This window comes from Ammospiza caudacuta, chromosome Z (assembly GCF_027887145.1).
Source record: "Ammospiza caudacuta isolate bAmmCau1 chromosome Z, bAmmCau1.pri, whole genome shotgun sequence".
Taxonomy (NCBI): domain Eukaryota; kingdom Metazoa; phylum Chordata; class Aves; order Passeriformes; family Passerellidae; genus Ammospiza; species Ammospiza caudacuta.
Window position 1 is genome coordinate 506,226 of NC_080632.1, and position 12,180 is coordinate 518,405.

Genomic DNA, 12,180 nt, shown 5'->3' on the forward strand with positions numbered 1-12,180 from the left:
TGCTGTGACACCTTGGATACAATAAACTGCATTCTGGAGAGCCCCTGCACTCCTGCATCTCTCATTCAGGCTCTCACAGGTTGGTATCACCAGCCAGGGTCTCTGTACAGACCACAAACAGGACAGGGCTGTTGGGAACTGCCTTGAGCTGTTTGATTTTCCAGCATCACTCTCAGCCCATGGCTACGGCAATGGAAGGTGCCAGCAGCTCACATCCCAGGCAGCAGACACAGAACTCAATGTCACAACTCACTTTATGAGTTTTGTGCCCAATCACACAAAGCAAAAGCACACTGACAGTATTTATATCTGTACAGTGTATATTCTATATTGACAGTAGTTCTGTCAACCACTTTGAGCACAGGTACCTTTGGTTAAACAATGCTGGCTTATTTCAAATGCAATACCTGCTTGTGAGCCTTCAAACACAACGCACACAGCTCCATTATTAAGCTTCAACCTTCCTAATATCTTGCTAGATAAACTTTTCTGCAGCTTAGGGAGTTATTCTGGACAAGCATTAATGCAGAGACCATTGCTCTATTTGCCCTTGCTTTTCTACAGTTTAAATAATTTTTCTGCTGCCCAATCTCATGGCTGCTGCTTGGCTCCCATCACAGTTCTGCAGCTTTCCCACACGCTCTGACTCTGTGGTTCCCGCACCTGAGCCTGCAGGAGGGCCCCGCAGGGATTTGGGGCAGTGGGCACCGGGGCTGTGCGGGCTGGGCCGGAGCTGTGGCTGCAGGCCGTGTGCTGGCTCTGCCCTGCCCACGCCAGGGCTGCTCCCTGCCTGTGCCCTCGGCTCGCCCCTCGCTCCCTCCCCTGTGCTGCTGCTGGCCCCAAAAAGCTCTGGGAAAACATGTACAAACACATGGCAATGGCCGAGGAGGAGGAGGATGGAGAAGGAGGAGGAGGAGGATGGAGGAGGAAGAGGACGGAGGAGGAGGAGGATGGAGAACAAGCGCACGTGTGCCCCGCAGCACGGTGCCAGGCACGGGGCTGGGAGCACTCGGAGCTGGTCAGGGACAGGTGACAGTGACCAGAGGCGACACTGCGGACACCTGAGGGGTGGCTGGGGGGGGGAACACTGCGTGGTTGTGACAGGGCTGTGACACGGCTGTGACAGGGCTGTGACACAGCTATGACCAGGCTGTGACCGGGCCATGACACGGCTGTGACAGCGCTGTGACACGGCTGTGACACAGCTATGACCAGGCTGTGACCGGGCTGTGACACAGCTGTGACACGGCTGTGACCGGGCCATGACACGGCTGTGACAGCGCTGTGACACGGCTGTGACAGGGCTGTGACCGGCCTGTGACACGGCTGTGACAGGGCTGTGACCGGGCTGTGACACGGCTGTGACCGGGCTGTGACACAGCTGTGACGCGGCTGTGACACGGCTGTGACAGGGCTGTGACCGGGCTGTGACTGGGCTGTGACACGGATGTGACAGGGCTGTGACCGAGCTGTGACCCAGCTGTGACTGAGCTGTGACATGGGCTGTGACACGGCTGTGACCGGGCTATGACAGGGCTGTGACCGGGCTGTGACACAGCTGTGACACGGCTGTGACCGGGCCATGACACGGCTGTGACAGCGCTGTGACACGGCTGTGACTGAGCTGTGACAGGGCTGTGACAGGGCTGTGACCGGGCTGTGACACGGCTGTGACACGGCTGTGACCGGGCTATGACAGGGCTGTGACACGGCTGTGACACGGCTGTGACTGAGCTGTGACAGGGCTGTGACCGGGCTGTGACTGGGCTGTGACACGGATGTGACAGGGCTGTGACCGAGCTGTGACCCAGCTGTGACTGAGCTGTGACATGGGCTGTGACACGGCTGTGACCGGGCTATGACAGGGCTGTGACCGGGCTGTGACACAGCTGTGACACGGCTGTGACCGGGCCATGACACGGCTGTGACAGCGCTGTGACACGGCTGTGACAGGGCTGTGACCGGCCTGTGACACGGCTGTGACAGGGCTGTGACCGGGCTGTGACACGGCTGTGACCGGGCTGTGACACAGCTGTGACGCGGCTGTGACACGGCTGTGACCGGGCTATGACAGGGCTGTGACCGGGCTGTGACACGGCTGTGACTGAGCTGTGACAGGGCTGTGACAGGGCTGTGACCGGGCTGTGACACGGCTGTGACACGGCTGTGACCGGGCTATGACAGGGCTGTGACACGGCTGTGACACGGCTGTGACTGAGCTGTGACAGGGCTGTGACCGGGCTGTGACTGGGCTGTGACACGGATGTGACAGGGCTGTGACCGAGCTGTGACCCAGCTGTGACTGAGCTGTGACATGGGCTGTGACACGGCTGTGACCGGGCTATGACAGGGCTGTGACACGGCTGTGACAGGGCTGTGACATGGCTGTGACTGGGCTGTGGGGACAAGATGGAGGAACTTGGGCGTGTCCAGCCTTTCTTCTTCTTCTTCTTGTTCTCCATTTTCTGCAGTGATGTTGGCACTTAGGGATTGGTTTAGAGTAGAAGGGCACTGTCTAACGTAGGTGATGGGTATTGGGAATTAAGTGTAAATATGTTATATGTAGTTTTTAGTATAAAAGGACAACACCACCTCAGGGGCGGTCAGAGTGCCTGTGGCTGCCCTGCTGAGCAGATCTCGGCTGGGCAGAGAGAAAATTTTGCAGATAAGAATTAATAAACAACCTTAAGACTGAAAAGCGAAGAGTCCAGACTCATTCTTCAAACGTGCAGGCTGAAACAGAGACATCCTGCACATTATCAACCAAAACCTGAGACCTTCCAGCCCAGCCCAACCCAACCCAGGCCAGCCCAAGTCATTCCCCGATTCTGTGAGCAGTGGCACAGAGAGGTGGGCTCAGGTTCCAGCCCCAGTTATGGGAGTGGGACAGTGGCTGCAGGGCACAGGGATCCCCACAGCCCTCGAGATGTGCCCATCAGGCTCTCCTGGCAGACGGTGCCTCAGACCCTGCTCAGGCTCTCCTCTGCTCCAAAAATCGTCACTGCACATCTGAGAACCGCCAGGGCAGCTGCAGCCAGCGCCCACAATGGGTGCCGGAACCTCCCAGTGAATCCCAGCCTGCCACCCACTCTGGAGCTGGGCCTGGCACTGGTTATGGACACCAAGCCAGAGCTGGAGGCTCCTGGGGAGCTGCACGAGCCCGGGCTGTGCTTTTCTTTAGAAAAAAGAAACCCTCAAGCGGAGGATTATGCAGTGCCACCGATTCCCCAGGACCACTGGATGTGCGGGCTGGCAGCAGCAGCTCCCGTGGCGCAGCAGACGCACAGACCGAGCTGTTCCCTCTCCTGCCCTGCTGGCCACGAGCCCAGGGCAGGCACTCCTGGCCTCTCACCGTGCCCAGAGCAGCAGCTCCCGTGGCACCTCCAGCACGGCAGCGCTGCACGGCAAGCGCTCCCCACGCCCCACGTCCCAGCACGGCAAGCGCTCCCCACGCAGGGCCAGCCCTCCAGCATGGCCAGCAGCACGGCAAGCGTTCCATGTGGCACCTCCAGCATGGCAAGCGTTCCACGTGGCACCTCCAGCATGGCAAACATTCCATGTGGCACCTCCAGCATGGCAAGCGTTCCATGTGGCACCTCCAGCATGGCAAGCGCTCCCCACGCAGGGCCAGCCCTCCAGCATGGCCAGCAGCACGGCAAGCGTTCCATGTGGCACCTCCAGCATGGCAAACGCTCCCCACGCCCCACGCCCCAGCACAGCAAGCGCTCCCCACACAGGGCCAGCCCTCCCCACGGCTCAAATAACACCACCGCCACTCTGGCTTGGCTGCTGCTCTTTAATGGCTCTTTAAGGGCTCTTTAAGGGCTCCTGGCAGCGCGGGCAGGGGGCACAGGCTGGAGCAGGCTCTGTCCATCGGGCTCCGTCCATCGCGCTCCGTCCCCGGGCTCTGCCCATCAGAAGGTCAGCTCGCTGGGCATGGGCTCCCCGCGCAGCCCGGCCAGCAGGTTCCTGGCTGCCAGCACGGCCATGGTGCCGCGCGTGGCGTAGGTGGCACTGCCGATGTGCGGCAGGATCACTGCGGGACACGCGGCAGGGACACGGCTCAGACAGCGCCTCTCACCCCTCACCGCCCACCCCGGCCCCAGCAGCCCTGCCAGGGCTCCCACAGGCACAGCATGTGTAACAGCACTGCTAAAATAATGTACTCCATAAATACACGTGTAGGAATCGTGCCCTGCCTGCTCTTGTTTCAGAGCTCTCAAGCCTCCAAGTCCTGCAAATATTTCCAGAAAGTCTCAGCTCTTACCACTCCTCACACTGTTTACTTTGAGAAATAATGCAAACTAATAAAAAATGAGTTTTAGCACAAAATAAAACAGCAGCTATAAGTTTGTACTTCAGAAAGAGACAGTCATGAGCGGCTCCAAATTTTCATGGATGTCCCTATGGGGTTTTTTTTGGAACGTACTTTTCCTACCCCAGAAACCCTCTCCCCACAGAGGGAGGACAGCCTGTGACACAGTGGCCAAGCAAGCTCCTTCCTACCATCCTTCCTCAGCTGCATCATCCTCCTCCAGAGAGGACAGGTCTCACTCCTTGCCTGCACCTGCCCCATGCCCCATATCCCATACCCCATGTCCCAGATCCCATGTCCTATATCCCATGCCCCCTGTCCCATGGGCCCTGTCCCACCCTCCCCGTGCCTCAAGCACCCAGGTACCAGGCTGCCCACGCAGCCCAGCAGCACTCCCAGCACCAGGACTCCCCCAGGCAAACCCACTTTCTGCCAGAGGGGAATTTTCCACCCCAGTTTGTGCCCCGGAGCCCACAGAACACCCGAGCTGGGCAGGGCTGAGCTGGGAGCTGGCTTCTCTTCCATGCCCTGCTGATGCCAGATCCTGCATGAGTTTCACACACCGAATGAAGGGCCACCACAAGGGTTATCTCAATGCCTTTCTGGAAAATTAAAGCAGCTCCCACACTTGTTTGGCACCGCGTTGATGGGTTTTAGCCCACAGCAGCTCCCTGCGTCGCACTGTAACCCTCCTGAACACACCCTGTGCCCGTGCTGTGCCCCGGCACCCTGTGCCAGCACTGCTGGTGCCCAGGGGTCCCTGTCACGCGTGTCCCTGCGGAGGGGCTGCCAGCCCCGGCACGCTCACCGCAGTTGTGCAGGGACAGCAGCGGGTGGTCAGTGGGCAGCGGCTCCGGCGTGGTCACGTCCAGCCCCGCGGCCGCAATCTGCCCCTGGGCCAGCGCCTCGTACAGATCCTCCTGGTTCACCACAGCCCCCCTGCGCGGGCAGGGACAGCCTGGTCACGGCTCGGGGCACGGGGGCACAGAGCTCTGACCCTCTCTGTTGCCTCAGTGCCCCAGCAGTGCCTTGTACAGATCCTCCCGGCTCACCCATGTGCCACAGCCCACGCCCCAGGGACAGCTTGGTCACTGCTCAGGGCACAGGGACAGGGGTGCCAGGAGTGCCTGAGCAGAGCTCTGACCCTCTCTGTGTGCCTGAGCATCCCAGCAGTGCCAAGCTGCCCTGCTCCAGCTGCCCACACTGGCGGGAGAGCCGGGTGCTCCTGGACTATTTATCTTGTATTTGGCTCACTCCCAAGGGGCCTTGGCAAAGGCTCCCCACAGCTGCAGCCACGAAGGTGCAGCTGCATTGCTGCCTGCACTCAGAGCTCAGCAGATCCCCCACACTCTCAGACCTGTGCAAGGGCCAGGTCAGCCTTCCCCAAGCTCGGCTCAGGGCTGGCAGTACCTGCTGGTGTTGACAAACACAGAAGTCTTCTTCATCCTGCCGAAGAAGTCCTTGTTGCACATGCCCTGGGTGGCCGGGGTCAGCGCACAGGTGACCACCACGAAGTCGGACTCCTCGGCCAGCGTGGCGAGCGGGACTGGGCAGGAACAGGGACACGGCCCGCTGCAGCCAGCCCTGCCCTGCCCAGCCCCGGCAGCACCCCGGGAACCCGGCCCAGCAGAGCCCCCTCCTGCCGGCAGCAGCTGCTGTCACATCCCGCTCCCGTTCTCTGTGCCCCACGGAGCTGACAGAAACGCCCAGCGCAGGGACACGGGGCAGGGGCACCGCAGCAGGAGCAGCTCAGCCCCCACGGAGCCCTGAGGCAGCCCTGTGAGCCCAGCTGTCCCCTGGCTCACAGCAGGCAGGCTCCCCTGTCACCCCCACCGTGGGCACGGCTGGCGTGCGGCAGCCCCGCACCGCGGGTGCCCCCAGACCCCCCAGCTGCCCCCCGGAGCCCCCCGGCCCTGCCCTGGGGCTGTCCTTACCAAACTCAGCCCCAAACTCGGCCGCGCTCTCGGGCTTGGGGCCGCTGCCGGTGTACAGGAACCTGCTGACCCCAAAGGGCTTCAGGCGCCGGGCAACCGCCTGTCCTGCAGCGAGACAGAGCAAAACTCTCCAGAGGAGAAATCCATTCTGACTGAGGGGAAATGTACATCTTTGTGGCTGGAAAACACAGCTATGTAGCCTGACTGCAAAAGCCTAGGCTCAGGGAAACTGCTTCAGTGAAGGACAGAGAGAAGGGGGGAGACAGAGGGTGACAGAGAGAGACAGAGACTGCTGTGAGAGCAGGCCAGCCTGACCTAGGAATTCTTCCTGATACAGAAGAACCAGCAGCGAATGTCACTGAAATTTGTAAAATGACTATGTATGAACCTATTGTGAAACTGTTCGCAGATGGATTTGAGAGGGGGATAAAAAGGGACCCGAAGTTCTCAGAGGTACGTGTGTCTTTTAAGGAGAGCAATCTCCACATGTGTTCAGCGCTGTAATAAACACACCAGTTTTACAACTTTCACAAAGTTGTGGAGTTTTGATTATCTCCACCAAACACTGGAGTGAGGGAGGAAGGGCTGGGCTGCCGAGGCCCCACAGCCCCTCGGGGCCCGCAGCCAGAGCCCCTGCAGGGCTGCAGCAGAGCTCGCCCTGCCTGGCCGCGGGCTGGGCATGGACATGTCCTGCTCTGCACAGGGGACACCGAGCCCGTGGCTGCCCTGGCAGCAGGGACAGGAGGGGCTGCCTGTGGCAAAGTCCACAGCTGGATGGTGCCAAGTGTCCCGTGGACTTTGCCACTGCGTTTGTGCAACGGAGGGCAGGAGGGGGCAGAGGCTGCTGCGGGAGCACAGCAACAGCTGAGGCTTTAGGGCTGGGGCTGGTGAGGCAGCAGAGCTGCTGGGGAGGCCCTGCAGGCTCCCCTCGCTGTGCTCACGGGGTTTGATCAGCTGAGCAGCAGGCCACAGAGACCCAGAACAGCGTGGGCTGGAAAAGCCTGCAAAGACCATCTCATTCCAGCCCAACCAGCTCCAGCAGGGGCACTTCCAGCAGCCCAGGCTGAGGGTGAGGCCCCAAGCCCACCCTGCCACACAGGGGTTTGCCTTACCTATTCTGCCCAGCCCGATGATGCCCACGGTGCTGTCGGACAGGCCGTGCCCACACATCCACAGGGGCTTCCAGGTGGTCCAGCCGCCGCTGGCAGGGACAGGGACAGGGACAGGGACGGTCAGAGCCCAGCCCAGGCGCTCGGGGCGAGCTGCACCAAGCCCTGCGGCCCCATGTCACAGCCCACTGTCACAGCCCCTGGTCACAGCCCTCTCGCTCCTGGCTCACCTGCGCACCTGCTGGGCAGCCTCGGGCAGGCGGCGGCAGGCGGACAGCAGCAGCGCCACCGACAGCTCGGCCGTGGCGTCGGTCAGCACGTCCGGGGTGTATCCCACGCGGATGCCCCTGCAGCAGAGCGGGCTCTGGGGGCTGCCAGGGCAGCTGCAGCCAGCTCTGGGTGCTGCCTGCCAGCCCAGGGAGCCAGGGAGCCCAGTGCCTGTCCCACTGGGAGCCAGCGCTGCGCCTGTGCCAGTGCCCAGGGAGCTAGCATCGCGTCTGTGCCAGTGCCAGGGACAGCCCTGTATGCATCCCAGTGCCCAGGGAGCTAGCATCGCGTCTGTGCCAGTGCCAGGGACAGCCCTGTATGCATCCCAGTGCCCAGGGAGCTAGCATCGCGTCTGTGCCAGTACCAGGGACAGCCCTGTATGCATCCCAGTGCCCAGGGACAGCCCCGTGCCTGTGCCAGTGCCAGGGACAGCCCCGTACCCATCCCAGTGCCCAGGGACAGCCCTGTGCCTGTGCCAGTGCCAGGGACAGCCCCGTACCCATCCCAGTGCCCAGGGACAGCCCTGTGCCTGTGCCAGTGCCAGGGACAGCCCCGTACCCATCCCAGTGCCCAGGGACAGCCCCGTGCCTGTGCCAGGGACAGCCCTGTGCCTGTGCCAGTGCCAGGGACAGCCCCGTACCCATCCCAGTGCCCAGGGACACCCCCGTGCCTGTGCCAGGAACAGCCCCGTGCCTGTGCCAGTGCCAGGGACAGCCCCGTACCCATCCCAGTGCCCAGGGACAGCCCTGTAACCATCCCAGTGCCCAGGGAGCTAGCACCGCGTCTGTGCCAGTGCTAGGGACAGCCCTGTATGCATCCCAGTGCCCAGGGACAGCCCTGTGCCTGTGCCAGTGCCAGGGACAGCCCCGTACCCGTCCCAGTGCCCAGGGACAGCCCTGTGGCTCTCAGCCATCCTGAACCCCCCACCCAAAGGCTCCCGCAGCCCTGGCATGGCTGGGTGACCCCAGCAGGACAGGGGTGCAGGGGGTGACCCCAGCCAGGACAGGTGGGTGACCCCAGCAGGACAGGGGTGCAGGGGGTGACCCCAGGCAGGAGAAGGGTGCAGCCCACCCACCAAGAGGGAGCAGCGGGCTGTGGGCGTGCCGGGGAGGGGGTCCCGAACCGGGGCAGGGCGTGCAGAGGCAGGGAGGGCAGGATCGGGGTCGGAGCAGGGCAGGAGAGGGGCAGCGTTACCGTTTCTTGATCTCGTCCAGGGCCAGGTGGTCGAAGCCCACGGACAGGGTGCTGATGACCTTCAGGCCGGGCCCTGCAAGACACGAGGGCGCTGCCGCGGCTGTCCGGGCCGGGGCGGGCCGGGGAGCGGGGTCAGCACGCACCGGCCGCGTCCAGCACCTCGCGGTCGATGCGGTCCGAGAGCAGGCACAGCAGCCCGTGCGCGCCCGCCACGCCCGCCAGCAGCTCGGCCCGCGGCACCGGCTCGTCCGAGTCCCACTGCTGCACGCGGCACCTGCGGGACGACCGTCACACACCGGCACCGGGACACACCGGGACACCCGGCACCGGGACACCCGGCACCGACACCGGGACCGACACCGGGACACCCGGCACCGGGACACCCGGCACCGGGACACACCGACACCGGGACACCCGGCACCGACACCGGGACACCCGGCACCGGGACACCCGGCACCGACACCGGGACACCCGGCACCGGGACACCCGGCACCGACACCGGGACCGACACCGGGACACCCGCCACCGGGACACCCGGCACCGGCTCGTCCGAGTCCCACTGCTGCACGCGGCACCTGCGGGACAACCGTCACACACCGGCACCGGGACACACCGGGAGCGACACCGGGACACACGGCACCGGCACCCACACCGGGACCGGGACACCCGGCACCGGGACACCCGGCACCGGCACCCACACCGGGACCGGGCCCCGCCGCGCCCCGCGCTCACCCGCTGGCCTGGGACAGCACCCGCAGCCCCTCGGCCGGGATCCGCCGCGTCACGAACACCGACATGGCCATGGCCGCCGCCGCCCGCCCCGCCAGGGTCACCGAGCCGCCGGGACAGCACCGAGAACAGCGGGACAGCCGGGAACACGGGAACGGCGCGGACGGCCCGGGCACGCGGGAACAGCCACGAGCACACCGGAACGGCCCCGGGCGCACGGGAACCGCTCGGGAACAGCGGAACAGCCCCGGCCGCTCCCGCCGGAACCGCCCGCCCGCCGCTCCGGGGCCGCCCCGCCCCGGGCCCGCCTCCTGCGGGGCCGCGCGCCTGCCGGGCCCGTGTGACCGTGGGCAGGTGCGACCGTGGGCAGGTGTGACCGTGGGCAGGTGTGACCGTGGGCAGGTGCGACCGTGGGCAGCTGTGTCCGTGGGCAGGTGTGACCATGCATGGGCAGGTGTGACCATCCATGGGCAGCTGTGTCCGTGGGCAGGTGTGACCGTGCATGGGCAGGTGTGTCCATGCATGGGCAGATGTGACCATCCATGGGCAGCTGTGACCGTGGGCAGGTGTGTCCATCCATGGGCCGGTGTGTCCGTGGGCAGGTGTGACCATGGGCAGGTGTGTCCATGCATGGGCAGGTGTGACCGTGGGCAGGTGTGACCATCCATGGGCAGGTGTGACCTTGGACAGGTGTGACCATCCATGGGCCGGTGTGACCATGGGCAGGTGTGTCCATGCATGGGCAGGTGTGACCGTGGGCAGGTGTGACCATCCATGGGCCGGTGTGTCCGTGGGCGGGTGTGACCATGGGCAGGTGTGACCATGGACAGGTGTGTCCATGCATGGGCAGGTGTCACCATGGGCAGACATCCCTGGAGGGGACATGGGGACATCCCTGCACAGGAACAGGAGGCTCAGGGGCCCTTGTGGCTCTGCACAGCTCCTGCCAGGAGGGCACAGCCGGGGGGAACGGGGACAGGAGCAGAGGGAACGGCCTCAGGCTGGGCCAGGGCAGCTCAGGGTGGGCACCGCAGGAATTTCCCCATGGAAAGGGGGCTCAGGAGCTGCCTTGGCACTGCCCGGGGGGGCTTGGAGTGCCCAGCCCTGCAGGTGGCACCTGGAGGTGGCACTCGGAGCCCTGGGCTGGGCACAAGGTGGGGATGTCAGAGTCCTGTGCAGCTGATGGATCCATGGTGCTGTGACCCCCGCGTGCATGCACACACCTGTGCCCACGCTCTGTCACACAGACAGGTGTGTGTGTGCACACGTACAGGGGTGGGCATTGTCACACACACACAGCATCGGGGGCTCCTTTGGCCTGAGCTCCCCCCACAGCCTCTGAGGGCAGCTCTGGAGTGTCCCACAGGGCTCACCTGCCTCCTCTCACCTGGCTGTGACGCTCTGCTCATTAATTGACCCAGGTTAAATTGCCTGGACAGCTGACTCCAGCACCTTGTGTGAGTGCAGGTGCGGGGCAGGGGAGCCTACAGTGGATATTGTCACCCCCGAGGAGGGGACAGAATGATGCACTTGACTCCATTGGCATCAGAAGGCTAATTAATTACTTTGTTATACTATATTATTCTATGTTATTTTACACTATATTGCACTAGATCCAAACTGAATCTACCAAGCACTCAACCCTGCACACACTGCCTTCCACTTGTGACTGTCAGTGACAATCCCAACACACACCCACACACACACACACACACACACCTGGGCCTGACAGGCCAAGGAACAAAACACCATCACTGTGGGTGAACAATCTCCACACTGCATTCTGCTGTGGCACAAGCACAGGCACAGCAAATGAGATAAGATTTGTTTTTCCTTTCTCTGAGGTTCAGACAATGTGAAACCCAGAAATATACTTGGGAAGGATTGTGCCTTGCTTTTCTCTGTGAGGAGAGGTGTGGCCACAGGGGCCCAGGTGTCAGGAGCCAGGACATCCCTCTGTCTGTCCCGAGCAGCCCAGACCCTGCCAGGGGGCTCAGAGACCCTGGCACTCACAGAGCCCAAAATGCCCCTCTGGGTTTGATTATGACCCGTGGAGCAAATTACCAACCTCAGATGAAGATCTGCAAGCCACGACAAATTAAGCAGAATGATAGTGAGTTTATCAGAGGGTGAAAAAGTAGATTTTGGGGTTTTTAGAATGGGGGTTCAGGGACAAGATGGAGGGATCTGGGCATGTCCAGCCTTTCTCCTTCTTCTTCTTGGCCTCCATCTTCTGGGTGATGTTGGCACTTTGGGATTGGTTTAGAGTAGCAGCTCAGTGTCTAACACAGGTGATGGGTATTGGGCAGTAACTGTAAATATTGCACATGTGGTTTTTAGTATAAAAAGATAACACTGCCCTGGGGCAGGCAGAGTGCCTCTGACTGTCCTGCTGGAGGGACCTGGGCAGGGCAGGAGAAAGAATTTTACAGATAAGGAACAATTAACAACCTTGAGACCGAGAAATGAAGAGCTCTGACTGCTTCTTCAAGTGCTGGGCTGGGAACAGAGACTTTCTAACACATCTCAGGGTCACTGTGAGCAGCAGAGGCCCCGAGAGCCAGGGGCACAGTGATTCAGCAGCTGGCAGAGCTGTGCTGTCTCTTGGAACGAGCAGAGGCAGACAGGGACA

General features: G+C 62.4%; 1 protein-coding gene across 1 annotated transcript; it reads right to left on the reverse strand.

Annotated features, from left to right (window-relative positions):
- Positions 1 to 3,805: 3,805 nt before the first annotated feature.
- GRHPR (glyoxylate and hydroxypyruvate reductase) lies at positions 3,806 to 9,746 on the reverse strand. The gene is made up of 9 exons (XM_058823983.1): positions 9,552 to 9,746; positions 8,963 to 9,093; positions 8,820 to 8,892; positions 7,589 to 7,705; positions 7,362 to 7,450; positions 6,250 to 6,354; positions 5,726 to 5,861; positions 5,124 to 5,254; positions 3,806 to 4,036 (listed from the first exon to the last, which is right to left on the reverse strand). The coding sequence occupies exons 1-9, from the start codon at positions 9,620 to 9,622 to the stop codon at positions 3,915 to 3,917; spliced, it is 975 nt and encodes a 324-aa protein (XP_058679966.1). The 5' UTR covers positions 9,623 to 9,746; the 3' UTR covers positions 3,806 to 3,914.
- Between the last annotated feature and the right edge of the window lie 2,434 nt (positions 9,747 to 12,180).